The sequence below is a fragment of the Chrysemys picta genome, chromosome 12 (assembly GCF_011386835.1).
Source record: "Chrysemys picta bellii isolate R12L10 chromosome 12, ASM1138683v2, whole genome shotgun sequence".
In the NCBI taxonomy this organism is placed as follows: domain Eukaryota; kingdom Metazoa; phylum Chordata; order Testudines; family Emydidae; genus Chrysemys; species Chrysemys picta.
Window position 1 is genome coordinate 21826854 of NC_088802.1, and position 11608 is coordinate 21838461.

An 11608-nucleotide genomic window follows, 5' to 3' on the forward strand; every position below is an offset into this window, starting at 1 on the left:
ATACAGTTGTTTTTTCTGATCATTAAGCCCCATTAAAGTGTTTCAACTTGGGAAGTGTCACAAAGTCGGAAAATGTCTGTATTATTGCTTAACAATATGATGTATAATTTGGTTTCCCTTTTTAATTTTTGCTGTCTGGCTGAATGTGTAGTGTTAAAGCAAAGGAGGTTGTAAAGTGTGCTTTTAAGGAATCCATGAAGGGTAACACAACGACTCAGATAATTCAGCCTCTGAGTACCCACTTCAGATGGTTAAGACAACAATGGGCTGGGTCATCAACTGGGGGGAGAACTAACCTGTCTGGCATGGTCCACATTAGGATGTTTTACTCTTCCTAAGGCTAGGGCTGAGATCAAAAGACCCTGAAGGGTTAAAAAGGAAGTAGTTGGCTCTGCTGGAATCTGACAAAAAGACCCAGAGCCATCAGGGTGAAGAAAGACAGATAGCAGACTGAAAGTCAGGAACTGCAGTGGTCAAGATGTAACTTGGTGCCCAGAGACAAAAGGAGACACAAATCATAGGTCACGTCTACCCAGGGGCTGGAGGGAAATGCCAAATGTAGGGAAGACAATGGCCCTATAGGTTTTATTTTATTGTTAAAATCTGCTTTTCTAAGCACTCTGCATGATTTGGACAAATACTCCTGCTTCTGTGTCACTGCAAACGATTCCTGACCACAGGGTCCCAAAGGGGAACTTTGGCAGAGTCCAAGCACAGCTGGACCTGAGAGGTACTGGGTTTGGCACCCGGGAGGAAGAAGCTGGTGACCCCATTGGAGCGTGGCTAGATTTCTGGATCCCACCCCAGAGAGAAATAGAGGCATGAGCCGGCCACATGGACGGGGTTTGCTCATGAGACTGGAGAAGGGTCTCAGAAGGGGGCAGCCTACCCAGGAGGCATCCAGAAGGGCAGGTCACATGTAAAATCTGGGCTGTATTTTATTAAATCCATGTTTTACAAAAGATGTGGACAAATTGGAGAGAGTCTGGAGGAGAACAACAAAAATGATCAAAGGGTTAGAAAACCTTACAGGAAGAAAGGTTAAAGACATTGGGCATGTTTAGTTTTGAGAAAAGAAGACTGAGGGGGGACCTGACAACAGTCTTCAAATATGTTAAGGGCTGATATAAATACGATGGTGATCTATTGTTCTCCATGTCCATTGAAGTTAAAACAATAAGTAAAGGGGTTAATCTGTAGCAGGGGAAATTTAGTTTATAGATTAAGAAAATCTTTCTAACTAGAAGAGCAGTTAAATTCTGGAACAGGCTTCAAAGGGAGGTTATGAAATCCCCATCATTGGAGGTTTTTAAGAACTGGTTGGAGAAGACCTCTCATGGCTGCTCTAGGTTTACTTGGTCCTGTCTTAGCACACGGGGCTGGACTTGATGACCTCTCGAGGTCCCTCTCAGCCCTACATTTCTATGAATGTCTGACAACTACAACTGTCTAAATGACTTCTAATCTCCTACCAACAGCATTTTCTGTTAAAAAACAAACAAAAATAAAAACACCTGGGAAATTCACTGACAAAAACATTATGAATGCAGAGTTACAGTTGTATGGGGCCGGTGACATAGCATGCCAATGTGCTTTAGCAATTTTGTGGTTGTCACCTTCATTGAGACCTTTGTTTTGCATTGTAACCTACTTGTTGGTTTAGAACATTCAGATGCTAGTGAAAAAGAGTCCTATCCTGACAGCATCAGTCTTTTCTGAGCACTGCTGCCCCTGCTAGAGTGTGGGATGCCTTGGAAAGTGTTTGCATCTCTTGCTTTCCTGCTGCATTGTCCCTGAAGTGTTTGTCTGGGCTCCCACTGCCAGGTGAGGGGGAATGGGTATAAGTAATTGGATGATGGGAGGAATGAGACAGTTGTTTTGTGATCTAAGCCAGGTGGACTGCAGAGTCCCACTGCCCAAGAAGGATGTCATGCATGGAGTCTGCACCTGGCAATATGCGTCAGAGGGACCCAGAGCTAGGAACAGTGACCAGTGACTATCTAGATCCAGAGAGGTTAGAATCAGATGGGAAACACAATTTGGTTCTGAGTACTACAGACTGATGCCTGACCGGGGGGAGGGCAGGTCAGGTTGGAACAGCACCCATTGAAATAAATGAGGAAGTTCACACTTCTGAGCTATTGTGTCAGGCTCTCTGCATACTCGGGCAGACATTGCCACAGTGGTTTCACTCAGGTCATTTTTGCTAGGTTGTCTTTGCAACCATACTATCTAGAGACTTAGGACTAGGTTCACAAGGGGGATTTAGGTGACATTCATGAAACCCCTGCTACCTTGCCCTGTAGTGCCTAAGGTCCTCAGGTGCCTACGTTTCCACCAGTAAAGTCCCCAGAGGTGCCTACATTTTTGCCAGTGGGCTTTTGGGAAGCCATCAAATTACTGACAGCACAGAGCAGCTCTGCCCTGACTCATGTCAACTCCCTAGTGGCATTTACAAACTTGGTGCTCCCTCAGGAATCTCACTTGTGGGGGTCTAATTTGGTAGGTGTGCTCAGAGGTCTCTCTCAGTCACCCCTGTTGAAGCTGTTCTACTCTGTGTATGTACTGAAATCTTCATTGGAGCAGGGAGTGGAACACGGGTATTGGAGGAGAACATCCTAGCGATTAGCTCTGTAGAATTCTAGAGGGTGTAGAGAGCGTGGGAATAACTCTATAGCCTATGGCTAATGCATTCTCCCAAGAGACCCAGGTTTCACTCCCTGCGCCAATGAACATTTGCACATGTCAACATACAGCCACAAAGCTACAATGTTGCAGTTGTGTCGCTATAGCATAAACACTTACTTTGTTGGTGGAAGGAGTTTATCCATTGATGTAGTTAATCCACCTCTCTGAGAAGCGGTAGCTAGGTCAACAGAAAAATTCTTCCTTTTACAAACTGGCACCCTGCTCAAGACCTCATGGCCCTGCCACACCCTGCCCTGAAAATGCTTGGGAGAGGATCCTCCAAACTGCCTAGAAGGGCTATGTGGGACATAGCCAATCAGGGTCCAGCAGGCTAGCATAAGAAGAGCTGCAGGGCCAGAGTGAGTTAGTTTTTTCCTGGAACTGGTGGAGTGTGTGGCTGGCCGAGGGAGCGAGAAGGAGCTCTAGGCTGGTAACTGGGACCCTATTCAGACAAGGTCCTGAGGTTAGGGTGAAGAAGGTGCCGGGCTGTGGGGAAGTGGCCAAGGGAATTAAAGCAGCGATATGACTTAGATAAAGGGACCCAGTGGATGGTGGCTATCAACAGGGTCCCTGGACTGGGACCCAGAGTAGTGGGCGGGCTTGGGTCCCCTCACCCCCAATAGCCACTGGGGGAGTAGTAGCCTGGACTTTGAGGCACCCCATAAGGGGAACAAAACTGATTAGTGGCCTAGCCAGAGAGCTGGGGCCTGAAGTGCCCAAAGAGGGCGAGGACATTGCCTCCCGGGAAAAGTCCTGGGAGTGTGTCTCGACACCAGGACTGAGACCATTGATAGATTATGGGACTAATTAAGGACCTGAGCCCAAGGAGGGCTACAGGGAGAGAAAGTGCAAGCCTGCGCACACTCAACCAAGGGCCCTCGCTAGGGGTGAGAACCCCAATCCCATTACACCCCTGTTTTCAGTTACTTATAACTTTGCCAAATTATTTCTGTCAAACCTGCTAACATGGCCAAATTCCATTTGGGAGTGTTTCTCCCTTCCTGCAGGTTCAAGGCAAAACTAAATTCTCTAGGCTCCAATTCACCCCTAATTAAAAATTTTGTAAAGCACCTCACACTTTTCTGTCCACATGTAATAATTTAGTCACACATCACAGGGTACAAATAAGTCCTATTGACTCCCTAAAGCCTATGTGGTTCTTCCTGAAAGAGAGGCAGGAGTCATTTTAGAATGGGGAAAAGTGGTGGTATGCTACTGAAGCTTGATCAGCTCTGGAGGTGACTTGAATTCATAGAGTTCTTGGTCCTCCGATTTCCAGAGCAGTCTAGGATAGTCTGTAGGACAAAGTTAATAATGTGTGGATCTTATGGTAGGAGGGCATTCTCTAGTTCTTGGCTAAGGCAAATGGAGTCTGGTGTCTCTGCTCACACCACACTCATATCCCAGTCTCCAACTAAAATACCATACTCTATCCCAAATCCAATAAGGCTTTAAGTTTCTGCTGTCAAATGGTCAAAATAGAATTTGACCTGAAGTTGCTCCAAAAAAAAATTATAGCTGGGATTTTCAAAGGACCCCGGGGAGTTAGCTTCCATTGGACATAGAGCAAAGCTATATGAGTGCCTAACTCCCTTAGGCCTCTTTGAAAATCCCAGTCTCAGTCTTTACCATTCGGTAAACCAAGTTTGAAAATCTGGCCCAATATGTCATCAATAGGTTTCAGAGTCATCACCCTATCTGAGAAGTAATGGAGCCAAAATTCATCCCTGGCATAAATCCATTGATTTAAATGATAGAACAGATATTTTTCTCTGGGGATTCCAAATGACCCCTAAGAATTGTAGATGCTCAAGACCTCTTTCCGCTCACAGCCCTACAGGGTCCTTTATCAGGGTCATATTTCCCATCCATAGGGCTTAGATGCTTACTTCTGCGGAAATTGTCAAAGACACCAAAAAAAAGTGGCTGTGATCCATGCTCCACTCCAAGGAGCCACAATCTGGCTTTGGGTGTCAGTGGGTATAGATGTACATCAACACTAACACTACTATTTCCAAATACAATTTACTTCACCACCAGATAGTACAGTTACAGGAATTTCACCAGAGAACAAACTGATGATATCTCCCTCCCATTCCCCCTCCTCCCCACTGGAATTCCACCCAAAGCAGCTTCATCTCTGAACACACAACAGATGGTCTGGGGATGTGTTCTCAAGAGTCCTTTTAAAGTATATATATTTAAGTTCTCCTTCAAGGTCCCCATTGTTAGTAATGCAGAGCCAGCACCATTTATTTATTTGAACTGGTAAGTAAGAAATATTTCACATATTGCTGTAGCTATTATAGTGATTCTGAATGTTCATTCTTTCATGGATGTTTTGAATCTCCTTCATCTATCTAGTATATCTATGTCACCATTTCTCGCTTTAGTGAGTTATATGAAACTTTCTGGTGCTATGGGGTGCACAATTTCACTCTTCTGTAGTGTCTGAAGGGCTCAGAAATTTTGAATATAAACACTTTATTTATGTTGTGGTTTTGTTTCTGAATGTACAGCTAACTTGCAAATATGAGAGAGTATAATCTTTCTGATTTAGGTAAGGAGAAAACTAATGGATCCTGATATCAATTGGACTCTGGCACTTTGTATGCTGAAAATCTGGAAACATAAAATAGATCAAAATAAAACATAGGGTGATTCTATATTTTACTACTATATTTTACTAATGCTTTTAATAAAAGCATTCATCATCTTCATCTTCACCATCACCATCATCTCTGTCTCAGCAGTCAGTATCTATCTTTTTATCTATTGATCTATCAATCTATCTATCTGAATCAGGTGGGTAGCTAGCTCTTGTCATAATATTTTCCCATTTCTCTTTTTGTGTGTTTCCTTCTGTCTCTATCTATATATCCAACTATTTGTCTCTCTGTTGGAATATTCAAAACTTTCTGGTGTTGTTGAGAGCAGAATCTGGCTCTTCTGTAAAGTCTTGTATTAACCTACCATGCCATTGAGGGGCACGTAGATTTTATATATGCAATAATGAGAAACTGCAATTTTTGTCATTTAGCTAAACTGAAAACAAATGGATCTCAATACCAAGTGGACTGCAGTACTTTGCATGGTGGAAATATAAAGCAGTTAAAGAAATAATAAAATTATTGTATATTTTGTATATTTCATTAATTAAAAATAAGTTTTATTGCTCATCATTCTCTCTCTCACCAAATTATTCACTCTCCATCTACATGCATCTCTCTCTGTCTCTTTATCTATCTGTTTGAGTTAATTGAAAATTACAGTTTTTGTGGAGGGTAGAATCTGGCTCTTCAGCAGAAAGACATTGTAACCTACTATGCACATAAGTGTCATGCTTACCCTTTTATCCTTTTTTAATGTTTATTTTAAATGAAATCTGGAAATGTATGGCAGCTAAAGAAATGAAGTTTAGATTGTTTTTATATTTTACCAGCTAGTGGTAATAATCTGTCTCTCCACTGTCAGTGTTTTCACAGTACCATGCCTCTGACTGTAGTATTAGATTTACTGTCCATGAAGATTAAAGTCCTTTATTTATCACTTGAATATGTGCGGTATGGTCCATGGAGGGACAAATTATCTCCAATACACAAGCACTAGCCCTGGCTAAGGGAAAGACTGGTATCAAAGAGTTAAAGCAAAGACGGTGAATCAGGACCTTTCCTATGTCCTCCTTCAAGTACTCGTAAAGGTATGTGATCTACCAATGAGGGAAGGATTCTTGAGTTCTATCCCAAGCTCAGAAAGGGAGTGAACTCTACTGTTTAGTGATTTGGGAGACTCAGAATCAGGACTCCTGGGTCCTATTCTCAACTATGAGAGGTGAGTAGGGTCTATTGTTAGAGAAGCAGAGGTTGGGAGTCAGCACTCCTGGTTTCTATTCCAAGTTTTGGCAGGTGAGTGGGCGCTAGTGGATTAGCACAGGGGGCTTGGAGACAGGTCTCATGAATTGTATTGCAGGCTCTGGGAGGGAGTGTATTGTAGTGGTCAGAGGAATGAGGTCTAGGAGCCACAAGCATTCCTCAGCCCTGGGAATGGTGTGTGCTCTAGCAGTGACATTCCTGGGATCTAGTACAAGCTCCAGAAGGCAAGCAGGTTCTAGGGGTTAGATCAGGGTCAGGGAGTCAGGATGTCTAGCCTCTATTCCTGGATCTGAGAGGGAAATGGGATCTAATGGTTAGAGAGGATTAGTGGAAAGAAATTCTAGACTCCTGGTTCTGCCAGTGACCAAGCTGAAGTATGCAAATTCTTTTATCATAACTCCTTTTTCCTTGTTTATAGACCATTCTACTCTCTGCTGCAGACAAGTGAAGATGTGGTCATGGAGAATCAATCCACGCCAACAGAATTCATCCTTCTTGGATTTCAAAATATTCAGGGGTTACGTTTCCTACTGTCTTGGGTTATCTCCATCATCTACATCTTCACCATCTTGGGGAACATTCTCATCATCTTCCTCTCCTTGGTGGAACCACGTCTCCAAACCCCAATGTACTTCTTCCTGGGAAACCTCTCCCTCCTAGACGTCTGCCAGACCACCACCACCGTGCCCCAAATGCTGGTGCACCTCCTCTCAGGCAGGAGCAGTATCTCCTATGCAAGGTGTGCAGCACAACTCTACTTCTTCCTCTTTTTTGTGGGTGCAGAGTGCATCTTGCTGGCCACCATGGCGTACGACCGCTACATGGCCATATGCAAACCCCTGCGCTACACACTGCTCATGAACAGGAAGTTTTGTGTTCTGCTGGTTTCAGTCTCCTGGCTTAGTGGTGCACTCAATGCAGCCTTGCACACATTCCTCACCATCCACCTGCCCTTCTGTGAGGCCAACAGGGTCAACTACTTCTACTGTGATATCCCACCCCTGCTATCTCTTTCCTGTGGAGACATCTCATTCAATGTCACCATGATACTGGTATCCAGCATCTTCTTGGGGTGGAGCCCCACCCTGTGCATTGGACTTTCATATGGATACATTGTTTCAAGGATATTGAAGATACATTCCCCTGAGGGGAGGAGCAAGGCCTTCTCCACCTGTGTGTCACATCTCACTGCAGTCCTGCTCTACTATGGGAGTAGCATCTTCACCTATGTCAGACCCCTCTCTAGCTACTCATTGGATAATGACAAGTTAATCTCCCTGTTGTACAACATCGTCACCCCCATGTTAAACCCATTGATCTATACTCTGAGGAACAAGGATGTGAAGAGAGCCCTGAAAAAGGTCCTTGTGAGGAAAATGTTCTTCTAAGAGAATCAACAATACTGGCATTGGTATCTATTTCCATGAATGGGATGTAGTAAGTTAGAACATATGGGTTCTGGGAGTCAGGACTCATGGGTTCTTTTCTGCTTTCTGGGAAGGGAGTGGGTTTTAGTGGTTAGAAAGGGGGATGCTGGGAGTCAGGATCCTAGTTTACATTTGATGAGTCTTGGAGGGGAATGGGTCTAGGGGTTGGAGCAGCAGAGTTGAAGCCCCAGGACTGTTGCAAAGAGCTTTCATATCTATGGATGAAAGCTTTTATAGGGGTTCTAAATGTTATTATTAAATATGGAAGTCAATCACTAGGAAAGTTTGAGAAAGGATCCATCAATAGAACATTACAATTAAACTGAACCTTAATTTATAAACATAATGTTAGTTGCTGTGTGGCCTTGAATGTGTTTCACATATTTATGAAAGATGTGGACAAATTGGAGAGAGTCCAAATGAGAGTAACACAAATGATAAAAGGTATAGCACCTATGTGGAAAGGTGAAAAAAGGTGAAAAAAGGTGGCCATGTTTAGTCTTGAAAAAAAAAAAGACCGAGTGGGGACCAGATAACAGGCTTTAAATATGTTAACGGCTCATCAAAAGATGAGAGGGATCAATTGTTCTTCATTCCCACTGAAGGTAGGAGAAGCAGCAATGGGCTTAATCTGCAGCAAGGGAGATTTAGGTTAGCTATTAGGAAAAGCTTTCTAACTCTCAGGGGAGTTGAGCTCTGGAACAGGCTTCCAAGGGAGGTTGTGGAATCTCCATCACTGGAGGTTTTTAGGAACAGGTTGGAAAGACACCTTTCAGGTCTGGTCTAGGTTCACTTGGTCCTGCCTCAGCACACGGGGCTGGACTTGATGACCTCTCATGGTCCATTACAGCCTGACATTTCTATGATTCTATGATATACATTTGACTTAAAAAATGAAATTTTGGGCCAGCCCTTCAACTACTTAAGCATGTGGACTCAGATTTCCAAGGGTGCCTAAAGCACCCAACTCCCATTGATTTTTCAATGAACTCCCTTATGCCCCTTTGAAAATCATGGCCATAAGTAATTGTTGGATTGACTTACATCCTCTCCCCTCCTGCGAATGCACATGAATTCCTTCACTCATGGGAGTAAGAGTCCACAGGCCTGTAAACTCCTCTGCAGTGTTTCATTTGTTACAGAGATTTGATGCTCCATCCCTGATATGGGTGCATATTAGTAGAGGGTGAATTGACCATTCCCTATTGCCTAACTCCCTCAAAGGCTGAGGCTTGGATTTTCATGGGAGCCAAAGGAATTTAGGTGCCCATCTCCCATTGGGAGTTAGCCTCCTTCAAAAAACAAAACAAAACTCCCCAGCATTTTTTTATCTGTAAAGTCATTTCATATCTTTAGATGAGAAATACTATGGAAGGTCTGGTCTAAACTGCAAAGTTTGCCAAATAGCTATGTGGACTAGGAGTGTGAAAAACGTCACAGCCTCTCACTGACATGCTATGCCACCAAAATCCGTGGTGTACAGGCAACTATGCTGACAGAAGAGTGTGTCTGATGCCATTGTTTATATCATTCAGGCAGATGTTGTAGCTATGCCACTATGGGGCTCTGCTGACACACCATTCCCAGCCAAGAGTTTGTAATAGACAAGCCCAAAATGACAAAAAAGTTTAGTTATAGTATTTCTCATTTGCCTGTGTTTATTTCTCATTAACTTATACTAATTATGTCCATTTCCCTCTGCTTTTGTGTACTATTTAATCCTGTTACAGGTATTTTTTTTTCTCTGCAAAATGTGTGGGATATATTTTGTCTAAAAGGGTGTTACATAAAATAGATACTGAAGAAGAATATGAAATCAATCTAATCTATCCTATCTATGCCATCAAGGAATAAGGTGTGCATTTTTAACACTGAGATTAATTAACCATTGGAACAACTTATCAAGGGTTGCGGTACATTCTTCATCACTGACAATTTTTAAATCAAGATGGGATTTTTTTTTCTGAAAAGATCTCTAGAAATTATTTTGGGCAGTTCTCTGGCCTATGTTATACAGTAGGTCAGACTAGCTGATCACAATGGTCCCTTCTGGCCTATGAATCTATAGCTACTTATATGACTTCCATCACCATAGTATCTGAGCATCTCACTAGTAGCTCAGAGAAGGCAGTTTTTCCTTTTCAGAGAGGTTTTTCCATTGCACATGGGTCTATTTTTATTTGGGAGGCTTCTGGCACTCTGGGGCCCTGATCTGAGCACAGAATTTCCAGGAGTGGGGAGGGTATCCTCAGACAAAGCGGGACTACCCCATCCCTGCTAGGGCAGAAGAGGCCTTGGGGAAAGAGAGGCCTACAGCTGAGCAGGTGCTAATTCCCTAGAGACGTATATAGAGGGAGTATTCCTGCTCTGCTCTGGGTAGGCCAGACAGAGAGAGACTAGGACTGACTCTGTAGCCTGGTGGTTAGAGCACTCAGCTGGGAGACCCAGAATCCAGTCCCCCTGCTCCAATGACTTTCATTATTTATCCACACTGGAATGACTCCAACAGGAGAGATTGAGTGAGCCCCCTGTCAGAATACCACATAGGGCAGTGGTTTGAGAGGTGGCAAAGCCCTATTCAAATCCCTTCTGCCACTCAGGTGCATGGGGGATGTAAACCTGGGGTCTCCCATATCCCAGGTGCGTCTCATAACCACTAGGCTAAAAGTTATGGGGGAGCTCCTCCTTCTCCCACTTGCAAAAAAACAACTTAGGTGTTGAACTGCCTGAGAGGGGCGGGGATTAGCACACATTCCTCTCCTTGTCATCTCCCATTGGTTACCTTAGCTGGCTCCCCAACCAGCATTCTGGCTTTTGCAAATCCCATTCTGAGGTGCCTATCACCTCCCACTCATTGTACAGGAAGCGTAAGAGCTGAACTCAGCCTTTGTGAATCCCAGACTCCCAGTGGTTTTCTAGGTACCTAAAAGTTAGGCCTGGTGACACTCAGTGTCCCCATGCCTAATTTGTGAAGCTAAACTAGGGTTACCATACGTCCGGATTTTCCCGGACATGTCCGGCTTTTGGGGGCTCAAATCCCCGTCCGGGGGAAATCACCAAAAGCCGGGCATGTCCTGGAAAATCGGGAGGTCAGTGGGACGGCGGGGAGCCGGGTCGGCCGGGCCGGCGGGGACCCCGGCCGGCGGGGAGCCGGGTCGGCCGGGCCGGCGGGGACCCCGGCCGGCGGGGAGCCGGGTCGGCCGGGACCCCGGCCGGCGGGGAGCCGGGTCGGCCGGGCCGGCGGGGACCCCGGCCGGCGGGGAGCCGGGTCGGCCGGGCCCGCGGGGACCCCGGCCGGCGGGGAGCCGGGTCGGCCGGGCCCGCGGGGACCCCGGCCGGCGGGGAGCCGCGTCGGCCGGGCCCGCGGGGAGCCGGGTCAGCCGGGCCCGCGGGGACCCCGGCCGGCGGGGAGCCGGGTCAGGAGGGCCCGCGGGGATCCCGGCCGGCGGGGAGCCGGGTCAGGAGGGCCCGCGGGGATCCCGGCCGGCGGGGAGCCGGGTCAGGAGGGCCCGCGGGGATCCCGGCCGGCGGGGAGCCGGGTCAGGAGGGCCCGCGGGGATCCCGGCCGGCGGGGAGCCGGGTCAGGAGGGCCCGCGGGGACCCCGGCCGGCGGGGAGCCGG

General features: G+C 45.9%; 1 protein-coding gene across 1 annotated transcript; it reads left to right on the top strand.

Annotated features, from left to right (window-relative positions):
* The first annotated feature begins 6717 nt into the window (after positions 1 to 6717).
* Positions 6718 to 10961, top strand: LOC103306873 (olfactory receptor 5V1-like). Its single transcript, XM_008176343.4, has one exon. It carries the CDS (start codon positions 7019 to 7021, stop codon positions 7946 to 7948), a length of 930 nt encoding a protein of 309 aa, XP_008174565.1. The 5' UTR covers positions 6718 to 7018; the 3' UTR covers positions 7949 to 10961.
* The last annotated feature ends 647 nt before the right edge of the window (positions 10962 to 11608 follow it).